Raw genomic sequence first — 14,248 nt, forward strand, 5'->3', positions numbered from 1 at the left:
CTCAGGCGGGTCCTCGGCGGGAGGAGGAGGCGCCCCCTCCCCGGTACTCACTCTCCTCATGAGGCGTCCCTGCCCCTGAGGAAGGAAGGGGAGGGGAAGTAGCACAACTGGAAGGGGGAGATAAGAGCCGAGAGGGACGGGAAAGCGAAAGAAGGGGCAATAAAAGACAAAAGCTCCGAGAGGGGAAGAAGGAAGGAGCAGGAGGGAGGAAGCCGCACAGCCGCCCGCCAGCAGGGCTTCCCCTCACTGCGACAAAATGGAGGGCAGCAGAGCCCCTGGGATTCCGCTGGAGACAGCAGCCTGGTGCGCTTTTAGCCTTTGCCGAGCGGCAGGCTTCCCTCCATCCCTGCCGGGCAGCCGCCGGGGCAGGGAGTGAGCACTTCTTCCAGCCGTATGGAGCACCTCGCCTCTGGGAGCTGGACAGCTGACTTGTGCAGCAGCAGAGGTGTGTTTCAAACCAGAGAGAGACTGCTAGGCTGTGGCAGGGAGAAAGGTGGTTTGTGGCAGGTCACGACAAGCTGCTTCCCTCCAACAGAATGAGCTCAGGAGCCCGTCAGCCCACACCTCAAGTTTTTCCTGATTTTGAAGACATGCCTACACAGCACTAGATTTCCTCTCGTCTCCTTTGCCATGCATGGACCAGAATGGAACAGCTTGGGTTTAGTTGACATAAACCCACCAGTATCCCCAAAAGGTAGACTAAACTTCTGTTAAAAACTATCCTAAAGCTCAGGTTCCCGATTTGGTCTCAACTCCAGTGAGCAAGGAGGTGCATAGGGAGCGAGCAGCCAATATGGGGCTTTAGATGGAAAGGCAATTCCTCCCCACACTTGAAGAAAAAAAAAAAAGAAAAAAGCCCCAGAAAACCACCACCCATTTCTTGACTAACCACTCATCTAGTAGAAGAAAAAAGCCTGTTTTTACTAGCTTTCTCAAGTGCATCCAGGGGATTTTTGCCAAGAATGCTGGACTAATCCCAAAATATGCTATGTCTAGCTGTATAGGAGAAGCAGCTTTTTTTAAACGCTGTTCTTTGTTCTTGTCTTGACTAACCACTCATCTAGTAGAAGAAAAGCCTGTTTAGTTACTAGCTTTCTCAAGTGCATCCAGGGGATTTTTGCCAAGAATGCTGGACTAATCCCAAAATAAAAACAATGCTATGTCTAGCTGTATAGGAGAAGCAGCTTTTTTTAAACGCTGTTCTTGAATGAGGAGAATTCACACAGACCAAGGCAGCTACTTCAAAAGGACAGCATTAGACTTGCAGCTCAGGCTGTCGGGCACACCAAGTCAGCATTTATGGAAAGCAAAATATAAACAGGCTCTTGATTTTCATGTTTGTTTCTTAAGACTCAGCCAGACTTGCATAGCTCAGCTACACTCGAATGGTATTGATTTATACAGTATGCAAAAGCCCTGTCAGCTCCAACACTCGTTTCTACGTTAAACTCATCTGGAAACACTCTAAGTGAACTATCCAGACATCCCTTTGGGTTTTCCACAGCATCCTTCCTCGACTGTGACAATGTTACCAAGAACCGGAGTACCATAAAGTCCAAGTTCTAGCCCCAGAAAGACACACAATTCTGCAGGGTTCCCCAACGACGAAAAGGTAACAGGAAAGAACAATTACCTCTTACTCCATTCCTTAAGAAATATCACATTCTCCACAGCTGTACATACTAAAAGAAGTAATCCAATACAATAGTCTCAATTTATTTGAAATAATTCGGTTTGAAAACTTTTTAATTTAAAATTTACAGCACACGTGGGGAGGAAACATGTTTTGTTACAACTAAAAATTATCAGAAGAGTGCTGCAGGGTTGTTTTCTTTAATTTAACACTGTCATGGCTTTATTCAAAACACAGTTGCACAAAATCAGTTACTCCAAAGTTTAAGGAAAGAGTTTGATAAGGAACCGAAACACACTATATACATACTGCCATACAAAGAGCATTAAAATAGGACAAAACCTCTACAAAATATAAAACCCACCCTTACATATTTGCATGAAAAGACCACCCACCAAGCAAAAAAGTTTCAAAAGTTATCTGGAGGCTCTGTATTACTTGTTTTAAAAAAATGCTACGCTGTTTAATTGCATGCCAAGCTGACAAATATGAAACTATACTTAGATGGTAACACTGAGGAAAAGACAAAGTTACTTCGGAAGTCGAGTTTTGTGTGAGGCTCAGATTTTTAGATGTAGCGGCTGATGCACGGCACTGCAAGTTGTTTTTAGGAAGTGTTAAGTCTGCCTATCTTAGGGAAGGTCTGCTAACCCCTTCTGAGTTTATTCTGTTTCGTCCAGTTAGCTCATCCAGTGTCAAAATTGGACTCGCTTACTGAAACAAGACCGGTACTCGAATAATTTTAATCCATCAAAATAGTAAATTTTCCCATTTAAAACTAATTTTATATGCATCAGTAAAAGACAGTTAAGGAAAACCCTGACAATGAGGTACTTTAAAGTACACGCTTATAAATAATAGGTTTCAATCATTCACCGAGACTAAAAAAAAAATAAGCAGAAAGATGGGAAAACACACTTTTCTATCTCAAAGCTGAGCACAAAGCAACTGCCTTGAACACAGAGCCTCCACGACAAGATAGGATGTGCACTTACCTAAGATTTCTATTCATTCAGTATTCATACACAAACACAGGAACTTAGATTGTGGTTGCAAATGTAGTTTTACCACTATTTTTCTAGTGTCTTTACAGATACTCGTTAAAAAATGCAAAACCCATTTAGTCAGTTCATTTCCAAGTATATTGCCATCCGCCTGACTCGTTTCATTCAGATGCCTTTAATGGCTGGCTATGCTTTACAGCTACATGAGAAACTATGATTTAAGGCTCTATTCAGGGGGGGGAAAAAAACACACACACAAGAAATTGGGCTTTGCAGAACTTCAACCCTGCAGTATCTAAACTTGATTTTAGAGTTGGAAGTCACATGTAAAGTCTGCTAGTGTGTGAAATACCTATTAAATATTCACAGGTAACCGATCTATGGGTGACTGACTCTTACTTAGGTCCAGGACATCTCCCTCTTCCCCACCCTTGGTGTCTCCCCCAGTTTAATGGCAGCTATTGTCAGCCAAGACAGATACAAAAATAAGTCTCTTGAATAAAGCTGTGTGTGATATTTGGTTCAGTACCTACGTGAAACAATGTAAATTAGTTTTATATCAAGACTACTGTTTTAAATCCAAATCATGACTGACAGAGGAATGCTGTATGTCTGAACTTGTCTCGCAGTGGCTCAAACAGAAAACAGGAATCCAGCGGGGCAGAATTATTAAGACCTGTTGGTCACAATCAGGCTGCTAGAAAAAAAGCTTGTCTGCATGTCTCCTGTACGCGCCACCAACTGTATGCAATGGAACAAGTTTCTGCAGCCATTCAATATAAAAAACCCTAAACTATTAACTAGTATTATACACGAACTTGAATGTTTTGCCTACAACCAGATTTAAAAAGTTTAAAAGGTGACCTGCGAAGAAAGACTAACTTATGTTCATCTTTCCCCCTTCAACGATTCTATAAAAGTGGGGGGGGGTTGTTTGAAAAAAATGTGCTTGAAGGAGTTACCCGTTAACTTCTGCATTAGAAATGCATATATTTTATAGCCAAACACCATGATTGCTGCAGAATTCCCAAAATGACAATGCAAGAGCGAAGTGAGTGGAAGTTTAACAAAGACTTCTAGCGAAATGGTTTAAAACTACAGATTATTTGCTTTTGTTAATACCTGCAATGACTATGTATTTTGGAGAAAATTTATGGATTAGAACCCTTTCAGTTTGCCAAAATACGTTCTTGAAGGTATCTAGTAAATACTCCAGCAAACACCGAGCATCTGAACAAGCAGGAAAAAAAAGATCTTCTGAAACCCACTTAGGCTTTACAGTGTAACACACAAAATGGATAGAAGACTTAAAAAATATTACAGGAGTCACCTTTTAAAAAGCTGAAATAAAGGTGTAATCTAGTTGTCGATTTCAAATAGAATCCCTGGTAAACTCAGACTATAGTCAACGTCTCATTTAAAAGAGGCTGGAATTTGCCATATAGCATTTTTGAGTTCAGCTTTTTAAGTATAAAAAACTTTAAAATCTTGAAGGAAATTCACAATATTAAACCCATGCGAAATGGGTGTTTTAACTCTGGGCTCATGATGACCAACACAGCAAGCTTGTATAAAATCAAAGAGCTCCAAATAAAAGTCTAGGGGGAAAAACTTGACAATGGCTTCAGTGATTATAGGGCTGAAAATTGTTTTCTACGTATAGGTTCACTAACAGGCTATTATATCTTATTTGGAATGATAAAAAGGGCAAGAATAGTAAAACCACACTTCTCCTATAAAAAGTTAACATATCTTCTGTAGGGACATCTATGGTACATGGAGACATACAGATCTGCATAATCACTATTGCGTATTCTGTAACTTAAGAGTCTGGTCCTACTTGTGTCTATAACAAATTAATCATCCTCTTCCTCGCCTTCATCTTCAGGGTCTCGTTTCCTCTTCTCCCCTCGAATGCCCTCTGCTAAGGAAAAGAGGTATGCATACATCTCATTAGGTTCTGCTCAGACATCATAAATGTAAACGTTATACTTGCAGAAAAGGTAACTGAAATAGATTACTGTTTGTTTGTAGTTAATGCATTCGCCACTATAACATCCCTGTGTTGCTTACGGCTCTCAAAAAAAGATCAGTTTACGTTACTCTGAATAATTCATGTAGCCATATTAAACTAAGTTCAAGCTAAGCATGTGATGTTCCATACAGGAATTATCAAGATGAAGCGGATTTATAAAAAAATGCTTCTGTTAACATGTATTTGAGAACTAAAATGGAAGTGACAGGTTTGTATCTCCCTAACTTTAGTTTTTAGAAGTCGCATACACCCTGCCCCAAACCCAGCAGTTTCTGCAGATACCAAGTGAAACATGCTCTGTTCTCTCTCCAGTGACAAACTGATAGAAGCATCTTGCATAAACATCTTTGAGCTTATTCTTAGAAATATGCTTAATTCGGTCAGTGGACTATGCGCTCTTGTGGTGAAATCATGAAATGCAATTTTGTCAAATCTAATAGATTTATTTTCCAGCAGTCATTTCCTGGCTAATTAGCCACCCTGACCTCCTGCTTTGTTGTCTCAATAGATTTGAAGGCTGCATTTGTAAAGAGTGAAGCATTAGCATTACTACTTCAGAATTTCATTTTTTCCGAGTGCGAGATACACCTCCAAGAACTGCTCCGCTAAGCCAAGTGTACAGGTGAGACGGGGACTCGTCTGGTGAGAAATTCTAGAATTTGTCTACAGTTTACACAGACTTTGGGGCTTCAGGATTAATACAAAACTTTGCTGCTAGGGATGGTTTAAAGATTAGGACAGAGTTCCCAACCATTAGAAAAGAGAAGTTCTGGAATAGCCTTGTAGCAAGGAAAGTGCAGGGGAAAAGCCAGCTCATTTTAAGATGAAGCTTGATAATTTTCTTAAAGGGACTTTAGCAGCCGCTGACTGGTAGTAACAGGGGACTCCTACCTGGTGTCTTAACCTTACCACTTGGAACACAGAGGTGCGTACAACTAAGCCACCCATCCACCCACAAATCAGAGTACGCCGATATCTGCACAAGACTTGAGAGTAAGCCTTCTGCCTATAGAGCAACCAGTGGTTACGTATGTTCCAGCGGTCCGGAACAGAGTAGGAGCATCGAACGTAAGGCTGGTCCCTACCCTGAAGGCTTGGAAACCTCAAACAAGGTGCAAAAAAGAATGAGTGACATGTTTGTCCTGTTTAACTTCTTGCAGGTCCTTTTTTAAAACATCAAAAGATAAAATAAAAAGTTAATTTTGTGAAAAAGTACTCAAGTAACCCACTTCTTGCAAACAGAACTTTACGTTCTGCAAAATACCAAAGGAACAGCACCAGCCTGCGAGAATGCCATTTCTTCCACATCGGTTATACACACTCGGTGCACCGTACCTTCTCAAAGCAGGATGAACCACACACCCCGGCATTTTTTTTTTTTGCGAGCTTTTGACTATTACGCATGTGTCTGACATCAAAAGAGTAATTTATGAAATTAAGAAGTTACAACCACTGATAAAAAGACTAGATAGAAAAAAAATATGATTAGGCTCACTAGCTAAGCCGTTGGACAGGATACCGGGTTGAGCTTGCCTCCTCGGAGTTGCCTCTCAAGCTGAAAGGTTTACTGGAGAAGCCACATTCAGCTTGATAAAGGGAAAAGATGCAGCTGCTACTGCTGCTTCCAGGGCTTTGCCAGTGGAGCCTCTGGTGCATTAAACAAGGTATTTTACATGTATGTAAATAACATTTGCAAGGTATACAGAAGAGTCCCTCTCCCCTCCATGTCGGAAAATTAAAATTTCTAACTGTGTAGGAGATGCAGTGTCTTTCATTTTAGAAAACTGCTTCAACGAGAGACTTTGAAAACCTGTCATTTCTTCCTTATTTGTATTTTACAAGTGAGCGGACAAAAAATAACAAATACTGCACAGCTACTTTACTACCTGCTCGAGCTCTTGCTCACACCGATCCCAAAATACTTCACATACCTTCAGAAAGAGACCAGCCAAACAGTGATTTATGCCATTACAGCGCACATCCCAGACTTGCAAAGTTACGGAATTATAAAGAATCAATTTAGTCACAACTTTAGTAACTTGAGAACTTACCTTCTTCCTCCTCATCACCTCCTTCTTCAACATAGTCATCATCATCATCTTCATCCTTTACAAAAGTTGTGAAATATTTTTAAAATTGCCGTTTATTGAAGTTTCGCATACGTGCTGATCCTGAGCAGAAATTCAGAAAACCCCACTGACTCTGTTCAGAGCTCACATTCCACACTTACTTTTTTTGTTACTGGACGTCTGTACAAGGATAGGCAGCCAAACCGACTATAGTACATTTAATCACCCAAGCCAGTGTTATTATCTGGCCCGGTATTCTCATTTCTTTGTTCTGCCACTTATCGCTACCTTACGCCAGCTCAAGAGTAAGTTATTGCAAAATTAACTGAAGAGGCCACGACAGCAAATAGAGATGACAAACCTTTTAACCCACTGTCGTTGAAGGACAAGGAAGAGGAGAAAGCAGAACAGCTGGTATCTTCACAAAATTATTGTTTCTACGTCAAATGATTTAAGCTGTTGGGGATTTTTTGTTTGGGTTTTTGTTTTTTTAAAGCTGATAGCTGAAAAGTGTAAACCAATTAACAATCAGCAGCCCCAGAAAAATCAAACAATGGTGCAAGATCTCTGCCCTACTGGCACAACGTCAAGCCTTGAAGACAAACGGAAGTCTTATTTTTATATCCATCTGCTGTATCGAATTTTATACATAGGGTAACGTAACAAGTAAAAATGTGAAAACATTTGAGAGCCCATTTGACATTTGTCCTTAGAACATGGGAATTAAAAACCACTCTGGATTAATTCCTTGCAATTAGAACGGTGCACAATTTGATTTGCCAAATTAATTTTCCCAAATACAGGGAAAAGCTAGCAGACTTGGAACTCTCAAAACTTTACGCGCTTCACCCTGACCACCACCTGTTCCCCACCTAAATGAACGCAAAATACAAACTCGGTATCCGTTTTGTTGCACCACCGTTGGAAGGGCCACAGTTCTGAACTCCCCCAACACTTCCACGGCTCTGCGTGGCAATTCCTAGTCACCTAACGTGCAAAGCGTATGCGTGTACTAACGACCACACGTGATTAGCTCCTGATATTCTTCCTAGTTCATTTTCCAAAGAACTACCTCTAATGTCTTGGCTTCAGAACAGATTTACTTATTTAGTTTTTAGCTTCGTTAACTGCGTTACAGACATTACCTCTTCAGAGTATTAAGGCAGGAACGAAGTTACATTCGTAAGCAAATCATGAGTGCTAGTTACAAGAACAAAATGAAGAACACCAAAGAGTTTAGTTCAAGATTTTCTGCACATCCATGTGAAATGCAGCTGATAGGAACTAAAATCTTATCAAAAGCAACAGTAGTGGAAGTGATGTCAACAGGGTTTTTTTTTTGATCCGAAATGTGCGAGCTGCTTGCACAGACTTGCACACAAAATCCGTGCCAGACACATTCTTCCTCTGAAAGCCCTGTAGCTGTCAAAGGAGAGTACTAAATCAGGACTCCTGGCTTTTACTTCTATGCAATAATCATTTAGGCACGACCAGTTTATATCCACAAGAATCTATTCATAGCCTTGTAAAACATGTATATTTTCTTAATACTCCTCCACTTGCTTTTTAGCACAGTACTACTTGAAAGATCCCGTGGGCTATTTTCCACTGCTCTTCAACACCAGCACTAAGAACAGTTTCAAGAGAGTGCACGGTAAAAAAACCCAGCATTTATTACAGCAAAAACCGTACACTTTTCCTTTGTTTCATCTTACTTGAAGTACTGGTAACTTGTTGCTACTTCATTCTCCTCTTTCGCACGACCAGGGTATTTTCTTTGGTTTTCCAAAAGAAATTAATTTATTCTGCTTAATGTGTGTTTCTATTCTGACAATTTAACTGGTAGTAGTGCACAGTTTCAAAACGTTGGGGAGAACGGCTTCTTTAGCTTACAGAGAATAAAGAGGCTCTACCAGCCCGCAACATCAAGGGCTGGGATAAAAGTCAACCGAGTCTTGGAAGTCAGCCAGGACCGTCTTCATAGCTGACAGCCACCGCTCACGTTCAAGTCAACACCTTGTACTTCAGCGACAGCAGCGTTCTCTCTAAAGTATGTCAAATTAATGTTCGTAATTAACACAGAATTATGTGTATGTTCGAATTAACACAGAAGTCTGTAGGCAGTTTTTTCTACGTTTCTTGGATTTGGTAGAATTTACAAACTTTACCTGAATCTCTTCTTTCATCAGGTATGAAAGACCAACTTCCTCCTCCTCTTCTCCTTCCCCCAAATCTGAACCTCCATCATCTTCGTCGTCTTCCTCTTCATACTCTCCTGGAGGACCAGCTTCATCCTCGTCTTCATCATCATCATCTTCATCTCCTTCTGAAATGAAGGATACACTTACATATATGCTAAAAGTTACATTTCCTTAACTCGCCTTTATACAAGTTTGTGTACACCAGGTCAAGCTAGTTGTGACCTTTTTTTCCAGAAGGTTTGGGTTTGTTTTTTTTTTTTATTTCTTTAAACGCAGGCAACATGTGGGAAACAAGTATGATTTTAATGAAGTTAATCTTTATAATTTTCTTTCCTGAAGAAAGGCTACCCATGTTTTTACAACACAAGCTTCAGGCAAAATTCTCAACGCCTGAAGCAGCTACATATGCAAACTCCTGCAAGGGAGCTGAAAATTTAGTCAGTGGAAGGGGAAGAGAGGCTCCTCTACAGAATCAAATCCTAAAATATTTAAAGGCAAAACCAGCTTAACATATTACATTTATCTGTTATTTCATCACTTACTAGTAACTATGAAACACCTACAGTTCCAAAGAGATGATCTCTCATTTCATTTTTATGTCTGGAGCGTACAACCACTTTCACAGTTTCAGTTAGGCGAATTACAAGAAACGACAAGGTAAATTCACCTTCAAGTTAACAACCTATTCATCTGTTTTCAAATATTGGGTTTATTTTCACATTCCAAGCATCAACTGTTTGGCTTTCATCGAGTTCTTTTCAACACGGGCTTCCAAACTTTGATGCGTCTGAGTACGCGTCAGCAGCCCCTTGACAGCCATGACCCAGCGCACAGCAGTGGCAGCTCCCAGCTAATGATTTAAGGCACGAAGAAAACACTGCGAAACCTCTGTCGTAAACAGATACAGCCCAAATCTCGCTCGTTATTTGCGTGGATATTTAGAACGCAGACATGCGTAAGACACTGCATCACAACAGCAGCCCATCCTATTTGCCAACAGCGCTCAAACACATTTTGGATGGTTTTTTTTCTTAACGGCTTTGACTGTGTCAGTCATCTGTTAAGCCAAGTACATTTAAAGAAGAGCACGCATACTGTTCCCTGCAATCACATCAACGTAGAATTTGTAGCCACACACTGACAGACCTGCACCTACAGGTTTCGTTTTCAATCGGGTAACAATGGAAAAAGATGTAGGAATAGCCTCGTTAATGACCACAACTGAGGTCAGTTCAAAAGGAGCTATATACATTTTTTTTGAACAAAAAATTGCATTATACTTGAGCATGGGACTGAAACCATTACAAAAGGCAGCAAATTACAATTTTTCATACAGAATAACGCGTGTTTGTCGCTTCACTTTGTATCATTCAGTAGTGCCAAAGTGCTTTACTACTGGCAACAACTTATTCTGAGAATATTTATATCTTTGTAACAATATCTTTAGTCAAATTTCCTTAAACTCAGAAGGCTTCTGCAAGAACCCTCAGGCTTTGGCCTTTGACAGGAGTTTTCCTTCTGTATCACGGTGTGTTAATACCAAACAAGTTCGAGAAGTCTGCACTTCAAAACTAAGAGCACAGGATCATGCTAGTGCATTCAGGAAGTCACTGTACCCCACGCTACATCTCTATCTTTATTACAGCATACTATTTCTATCCACAGTTTATTTCAGGAAGTTACCCTCATCATCATCATCTTCTGAGTCCGGTGCCTCATTATCTTCCTGATCGAATCCATCTAGGTATGTGATTTGCTGAAGCAGCTCAAAAATGCTGTCTCTGTAATCCTCAAGGTTTGTAATCTCACAGTTGAACAGGTCAAGGCTCTTCAAGTTTTTGAGATTTTGCTGAAAATAAATGAAAAGGGTTTTTTTTTTCCCCCCTATTTCTTGACGTGGTACTTCAAGTTACAGTGCGGTCATGGCCCAAATACAGTTAACCAGATAGCCAGCTACAGAATTTGTTTTGTCCCCATCCCTTCTTTTCTATTCGGTATTTCTCCCCCCGTTAAACACCAGCTTCAGTTCAAAAAAGCTGTTTGCGGTAGTTAGAACTCCTCATGAAAGGGCTTTTGCAGATCAACTCCACAGCGTGTTTGCAGCACGCCCAACACATCCCTGAAGCACCAGACCACCGTGCGCAGACTGCACAACACCTATTTGGGTTTGGTTTCTGTTTGCGTAGCCTATTTTTGTTCAGGCAATCCTGGGCAAAAACTTAACAACTCCAGCAGCCTTTCAGTAAACAGTTTGACTAATTTAATTACAGGCATCTTGCGAGGAGCAAGCAAGAGGCACTTGGTAGGATTTGTTACAACACTACGGAATTTGCTTTCCAAACAATAAAGACTAGACAACCGATGGTGATTTTTCTCACCTTTCAGGCTCTACACGCACACAGAACGAGCCACCTGCATGGCTTGGCAAGCATCTAAGTTCTAAATAAAAGCGTTTCTTCTCTAAAGCACTAACTGCTTTACTTAAGTCTACTAACTGCTGGGTTAAAGCACCATTAAAGTAGATGAAGAATCTTTATGAGCAGTTTTAAACATATGCAGTCTGTATCGAAATCCTAAAAAAAAAAAAAATCATCAGCTAGAAAAATGGGTGCACAGATCAGGCAGTGGCAGGTGCTGGCAGCTGCCTCCTACTTTTAAAGAACCTGCTACTGGCGCTTCCCAGGTTTGCTCCTGACTGACCGTCTCGTACACGCATCCTAATCACTTCGCGGTTTAATGAAAGCTGAGGGCAGGTGCTTGTTAGACAAACTATACCTTCACAAACGAAACCAAGAGGGTTAGCAAGACGTAACTTGGCTACTTTTCTTTCAAAGATAAAACAGGAGCTCAAAAACTCTCTTGTTCAGTACATCCCACTGCTAACACAGAAGGAATTTTACAGCGGTTCATTTACAAGTACTGTCTCTAATAACCGTGACACTGAGTTAATCAAGTCAGGACCAAGTGGAACACTGACAAACCTAAAACACCGCAGTATCCGTTTCACCTGAGCTGGCAAGAAAAAAAAAATTACATAGAACATATGACAGGTGAGAAAAGAAACTTAATTTCGCATGCCTTTCAGCTGAAAAAGAATATAAGCAGCTAGAAAACATCACGCTGCATCTTTGTACTCGCCGATTTCCCACACTGTGCTAGTTTAAACCCCCATTTGCTGTTTCTGTGCTGTGCTTGAAAAAGCTGCTCGTACACAGCCCTTACAGCCAAGTCTGCACCATTCCACTGCAAGAAAATTAGTTTATTCTTGATTTAAAAAACAGTATTTATTAGATTTAAGCTTTCCATTAGCCCCCCTCACTTTGTACTTACAAGAGCTTCCACAGTGCCAAGATCTTTGATTTTGTTGCCACTTAGATTTAGATATGTGAGATTTGGACATCTTTCTGCAAGGACCTCCAGGCCTCCTGAAATGATGTTGTCGCTCAACTCCAACTATTATACAGAAAAAATTGAAGTAATTAAGTGGTTAGATTTTTACCGTCAGATTCAGACCCGCATCATTTGTAATCGTTCTCCCTTTAACTGAACAGTTTAATCACAAAGCTGGACACTTTGGAAGAGTCCCACAAGCTAACAAGCACTAGTCGAGTTATTGCTTTGGCTGTCAAAAAGTTCCTTTAAGTTTACTTTGAGAATTACGCAGTACTCCTTAAAATCCGATGGGTTTGGGTACTTAAAATTTAAGTTAGCAGACTACGTAATACTGGAACCCACTGCAAGCGATGTGCAACTTCACTGGCTGGGCAACGCAACGGCCTCTTATCAACATCAGCACCCAGCAAGACGTGGCCAACCTTCACATCTTTAACAGACAAGCGTTTACTGTCCCAAGAACCGTTGACCAAGCCCACTTTGGCCACAATTAACTGGAGATACCCGAAACAACTTCGGATCTTAAAAAAACCACGGCTGGGATGCGGCATCATTTCATCGGCCCGCCATCTCGTAAAGCAAGTTCAACTGCGAGCGCTGAAAGGCCCAGCCACGGGTCGTCACCCGTGACTTTTACTTCTCAAAGCACTGGCAGGCGAGAGGTACGTACCTTTCGGAGCTTACTCAACGTGGGAAGTTTGGCCAGCGATGTCAGCTCTACATTGGCCATGCTAAGAAACTCGAGTTCTTTAAATGAATCATTCAGACCTTCGATTTCACCATTGCTGGATCGGCAGTTATCGAGCACCAACTCCGTCACCTTTGAGTAGGACAGCGAGTCACTCGTCAGTTTAATGAGCATCAAAAAACCACACACTTCATCTAAACCACAACGCGGAGACTGTTAAATATCTGTTGGTTTGGTATTTGGTTTAAATTTAGACTAGACTTGTGGTCCGAAATCAGACACCCGCCTATTTAAAAAAAAAAAAAAAGTATGCCAGTTTTCCTTCCGCTGAGCGTGCTTCAAATTCTGCAAAAAACTGCCGTCTAACCCCAAACTTTTATCGACGGACACTTTTATAGCTTCCTACAGTGCCACCGCAGCCTGGGGTATAAGCTGCCCTCGCATACGAGCGAACGGCTAACTTGTTTCTAAAGTCTGATAATTTCATTCTGCGTATTCAAACCTGTAAAAGCTTTCAATTTCTTTCTGAACCCTAAACCTTCTGGCTCCAGATTATTTCAGCAGCGAGTTCTGCAGGTTAATTAAGCCCAATTAAATAATTTCCTCATGCCAAAGCCACTGAAACAACTAGATAATCGATACAGGTCGCGTACTTTGAGAGGCGGTAACAAGGAGCAGCAAATTAATTTTAAATTATTTCATCTACAGTGGAACATACCACTCATTAGAAAGGACATTAACAAGGCGACTCTTCCTTTCCCCTGCGCACTTTTAAATAATAACATTTTAAGACTGCTGCAGAAACCTCCGAGCGGCACGCTTTGCCAGCTTCAAGTAAAGTCTCGCCATTGTTTTATTTTTCCATCAAAAAACGTTACTCCAAACCGGCGCAAAGTTTTAAAGCGAGCTGCCAGGGGAGAGGGGACCTTCATGGCTTCGCCCAGGAAAGACGCACGCTAAAGGCGCGCGGAGGCCTTTTCAGGTACCTGCCACTGACCAACTTAGTGAAACACGAGCTGTTTGGTCAAATCAACGCGTTTGGGCACTTTTCCCCCCCCCCCAAATCCCCCGCGAGTCGGGTCAGCCTCGCAGCGGTATCGACGTATCTGGACTTTACTCCTGGGGCGGGCGAGGGGCGCTGGTTTTTCTTACTGACCTTGATGCAAAACCATCTGCCAGAGCCACGAGTGTGGCAGCGGGGTCCGCCAGATGACCCCGGGGGGAG

General features: G+C 41.4%; 1 protein-coding gene across 4 annotated transcripts; it reads right to left on the reverse strand.

Annotated features, from left to right (window-relative positions):
* Nucleotides 1-1,702: 1,702 nt before the first annotated feature.
* Nucleotides 1,703-13,245, reverse strand: ANP32E (acidic nuclear phosphoprotein 32 family member E). Of its 4 annotated transcripts, none has more exons than XM_009272570.2 (6): nt 13,006-13,245; nt 12,273-12,395; nt 10,626-10,791; nt 8,910-9,064; nt 6,724-6,778; nt 1,703-4,558 (listed from the first exon to the last, which is right to left on the reverse strand). In XM_009272570.2, exons 1-6 carry the CDS (start codon nt 13,195-13,197, stop codon nt 4,494-4,496), a joined length of 756 nt encoding a protein of 251 aa, XP_009270845.2. In that variant the 5' UTR covers nt 13,198-13,245; the 3' UTR covers nt 1,703-4,493. The 4 variants fall into 4 exon arrangements, with proteins under 4 accessions (XP_009270845.2, XP_009270847.2, XP_009270844.2 ...); XM_009272572.2 differs by having other exon boundaries at nt 1,703-4,561; nt 13,006-13,243; XM_009272569.2 differs by having other exon boundaries at nt 8,910-9,067; nt 13,006-13,209.
* Nucleotides 13,246-14,248: the final 1,003 nt, after the last annotated feature.

This window comes from Aptenodytes forsteri, unplaced genomic scaffold (assembly GCF_000699145.1).
Source record: "Aptenodytes forsteri isolate BGI_AS27 unplaced genomic scaffold, ASM69914v1 Scaffold110, whole genome shotgun sequence".
Taxonomy (NCBI): Eukaryota; Metazoa; Chordata; class Aves; order Sphenisciformes; family Spheniscidae; genus Aptenodytes; species Aptenodytes forsteri.